This window comes from Tenrec ecaudatus, chromosome X (genome assembly GCF_050624435.1).
Source record: "Tenrec ecaudatus isolate mTenEca1 chromosome X, mTenEca1.hap1, whole genome shotgun sequence".
Classification (NCBI taxonomy): Eukaryota; Metazoa; Chordata; class Mammalia; order Afrosoricida; family Tenrecidae; genus Tenrec; species Tenrec ecaudatus.
The window spans coordinates 40,225,581-40,229,129 of NC_134548.1; the positions used below are offsets into that span (position 1 = coordinate 40,225,581).

The 3,549-nt window shown below is 41.6% G+C and overlaps 1 protein-coding gene across 1 annotated transcript; it reads right to left on the reverse strand.

The window, feature by feature from the left end:
* Positions 1–413: 413 nt before the first annotated feature.
* On the reverse strand, positions 414–1,061 carry LOC142433284 (ferritin heavy chain-like). Its single transcript, XM_075538349.1, has one exon. The coding sequence runs from the start codon at positions 1,059–1,061 to the stop codon at positions 414–416; it is 648 nt and encodes a 215-aa protein (XP_075394464.1).
* Between the last annotated feature and the right edge of the window lie 2,488 nt (positions 1,062–3,549).

A 3,549-nucleotide genomic window follows, 5' to 3' on the forward strand; every position in this document is an offset into this window, starting at 1 on the left:
TAGATACGTTTCTAATTTTAACGCATGCACGCTTGTTTAGTCACTCAAAGGACGGACCTGCACACCACACTCGAACTTAGCTATACAGGGAAGATACATTTTATGATTAACAGGCCCTCCTGAAATATATTTTCTCTTCTCCAAACCATGTAATTCAGAGATGCATTACCTCGGGGCCTAGGTGGCTCGGGCGTCCACTCCTGGACACCTATGAAGGGATTCTCCATGTTCTTCAAGTCAGGAGTGTTGTAAACATGAGAATGACCAGGAGACTTTGTTTAACTGCGGAAAGTTTATTGGAAAGGGGTAGTGGACGGGGAAGGGATAGCCCCCAAAGCGAACCTGTTTTGACTGCAGCATGCCGGGGCGGGGGGTGGACAGTCTGTTTCTACCGGGCATTACTGCTGGTCATTTTAATACAAGAAGCTGAAGTTATACTCAGCGAGGGGGATGTCCTCGCTTTGCAAAAAATTCAAGTGGGTGAGGTGGTAGCGAATCACCATTACATCCCTGGTCAGGTTTTGGAGGAGGTGGATATTTAGGAAGTCAGACAGCTCCTGGTCACCCTGCTCTGTGGCTGAAAAGTAGAGAGACATGAGGTCCACAAAGCTTTGCTGCTTTACTTGACTTATGTACTCCAGGGCATATAACGGATCGTTCCAGTCCTGCTCCTCAAAGTTCAAGTTGTTGCTAACCTGCATTTGTCTGCCACGCTGGACTTGTAGTGCCATTAGGATTTCGGCATATTGCAGTTCACGTAAAGATAGGTAGTAAAAATAGCTGGCAAAGTTCTGCAGACCCACGTCTTCTTGTTTGAAGTGAGAGGACATGGATAGTAAGGTATAAGAGGCCCTTAAGTCCCGTTCGATCTGTTGGTTGACAGCATCCTCGCACTCCTGTAGATAGGCCTCGTCAAATGGAGGTATAGGTACAACCTCCATGTCCCCGTTGAAGATGCAGCCCTGATGGCTTTTGATCTTGTTGGCTGCAGGCAGGCTCACTGTGTCCTCAGGGGCAGCTGATTCAGAATGTTGCAGACCGCTGCGTTCCAGAAGCTGCATTCACAATGCCACACTCTGAACCAGTCATCCCAGGGGGTCAGAGGTTAGGGTGGTTTACAACCACTCTACCAAATTCCGGAAAAGGGTGTGGCATATGGAGGGATTAAGACCAGGATGTCAGGTCCATTCACCATTGGTGGGTGTGGGCCTCTGGGTGGAGCCAGACTTGGGGTCCCAGCACAATGTTACTGGGAGCCTGGTTGAGGTGGCTGCTGGAGTCCACATCAGTGTGTGTGGTCCGTCCAAAGTGTTGCAAGTACAGCAGAAACTGTTTGGGATTCATCTTTTGAGTGTTTCTGAAACGTATTTGTACATTGTTCTCACTACGTTTGAATGTATTCCTTGCTTCCTGTGATGTCATGCATGATCCTTATGACTGTTTTCTTACCAGCCCTTGAGTTGATTCCGGCTCTTGCTCACCTCTGGTGTGCAGTGCACATCTCCACAAGCTGTTGAAATCTCTGTGTAACTGATCAGACACAAGTTACCAGGTCTATCTTTGTATTTTAACTGTTTTTCCCCACATATTATGCACATACCATATAATTAAATGATTCAAATACACAAAAAAACTTCTGCAATCATCACAGTCAATTTTATAATATTTTCTTCACTTTTGCATCCGTTATAATTAGCACCTCCTATCCACCCAACTGCATGGTCATAAGCCCAACAAATTCTTAATTTCATTACTGTCTCTCAAGATTTACCTATCCTGGATTTCATATAGAGCAGTGGTTTTCAACCTTTCTAATGCTACAATCCTCTTGTTGTGGTGACGCCCAACAATAAAATTATTTTCATTGCTACTTCGTAACTGTAATTTTGCTACTGATGTAAATCAGGTGACCTCTGTGAAAGGGTAGTTCCACTCCCAAAGGGGTCGCGACCCACAGGCTGAGAAACGTTGATATAGAGGCCATCATACAAAAGGAGGAAAAAATAAAGAGAAACAACTATAAAATGAAACAAAGTAAAACTTCATTCCAATAGAAAATGGAAAGAAATAAAACTAGAACAAGTTGAAAATGAGTCAAAAACAAATGGTAGGATGTTAAATTTAAGCCGAACTCTCTGTCCAATGTGTCCTGTCTGTGGACAAGACTGCACGCAGCCCTGTTCAGTGGAATGAGGGTTTCAAAGGGGCTTAATCCACACGGGGACTCTGCAAATGGATTTGGGGCTTTCACCGTCATCCATTGCCATTTGCAAATACACTGTGCACAATTGAATCATTAATACAATTCTTTCCTCTAATATTTGGTTATGTCATCCAAATCCTTTTTGGCTAATGTTCGTCTTCTGTGAAGACTTAGCTAACACCTCATTTAGGTGGATGCTCTTCTAAGTCAAGCCTTTAAGTCAATCAATCACATCAGTAGGACCCCAGATGCTATTAAAGCTGGAACGTATTTGATTTCCTCGCCATCTTTTTCTGTAGCACTGATACAATCAGTTATCACTTCATGATGGCAGCTGTGGAGAAGGGACACATCCTAAGAGCAAATTGTTCTTGGGTTGGTGTCTATGATTAAGTGCGAGCTCCTATATATTATATATATAATATCTATTATGTAATATACATATATATTATATATATCCCTGCTCCACGTTAGAGGCAGCATTATCAGGGTTTGGAAAATCAACTTAAGTAGCATACAGGAGACATTGTGTGGTTTTATGAATAATATCCTTAATCTATTCCATGGTATAGATTTTAAAATATAAGTGTGAAATGGATATTCCTATATATACAAAAGCTTATTAGATGAAAATACAAAGAATGTTCATTTATACAGGGTAAAAATTGAACTGAGCACTGCTTAAGGAATAATGAAGGTTATACACTTAGCATAAAATTCAATAGTGTTCATTAAGTCCCTTTAATAACATCGTTGAAGGAGTGTCTATTAAATTGGGGTGACCATGGGAAAATGCTCTATGGCAGGAACTATTTGATCCTCTCCTATTTCCTACTAAATGAACAAAAGGACCTGTCTGAGTTGGGGCCTTCTGAAGAAATGGTTTATAAGGTATACAAACAAGGGAGTGTTAAATAGTTAATCAGCACTGGACAGTCATGCCACACCAGTACTTGGGAGAAAATAGTAAATGATTATCTGACCAGAGAACACATGCCAGGTTCTGTGTTGTTGTTTATCCTAATATGTTGGCCTAATGAAATACTTGTCATTCTGTGATTGACAAATTACAGCAGGTCAATCCATGTTATGAGGTATTTTGTGGTTTCATCAGTGTTTCTTAGAGATGCATATTATTCCACTGTGTGTATACACAAAAGTTTCTTTATACAGTCATCCACTGATGGGTTTGGGGGATGTTTCCTACTTTTTGCTATTGGACACAATGCTATCAGGAACATGGGAATGCGTACATCTGTTCATATTTTGGCTCTGACTTCTTTAGGGCATATACCCAGCAGAGGCATGGTGGGATTGTGTAGAATTTCTATTCCTGTTTGTTTGCG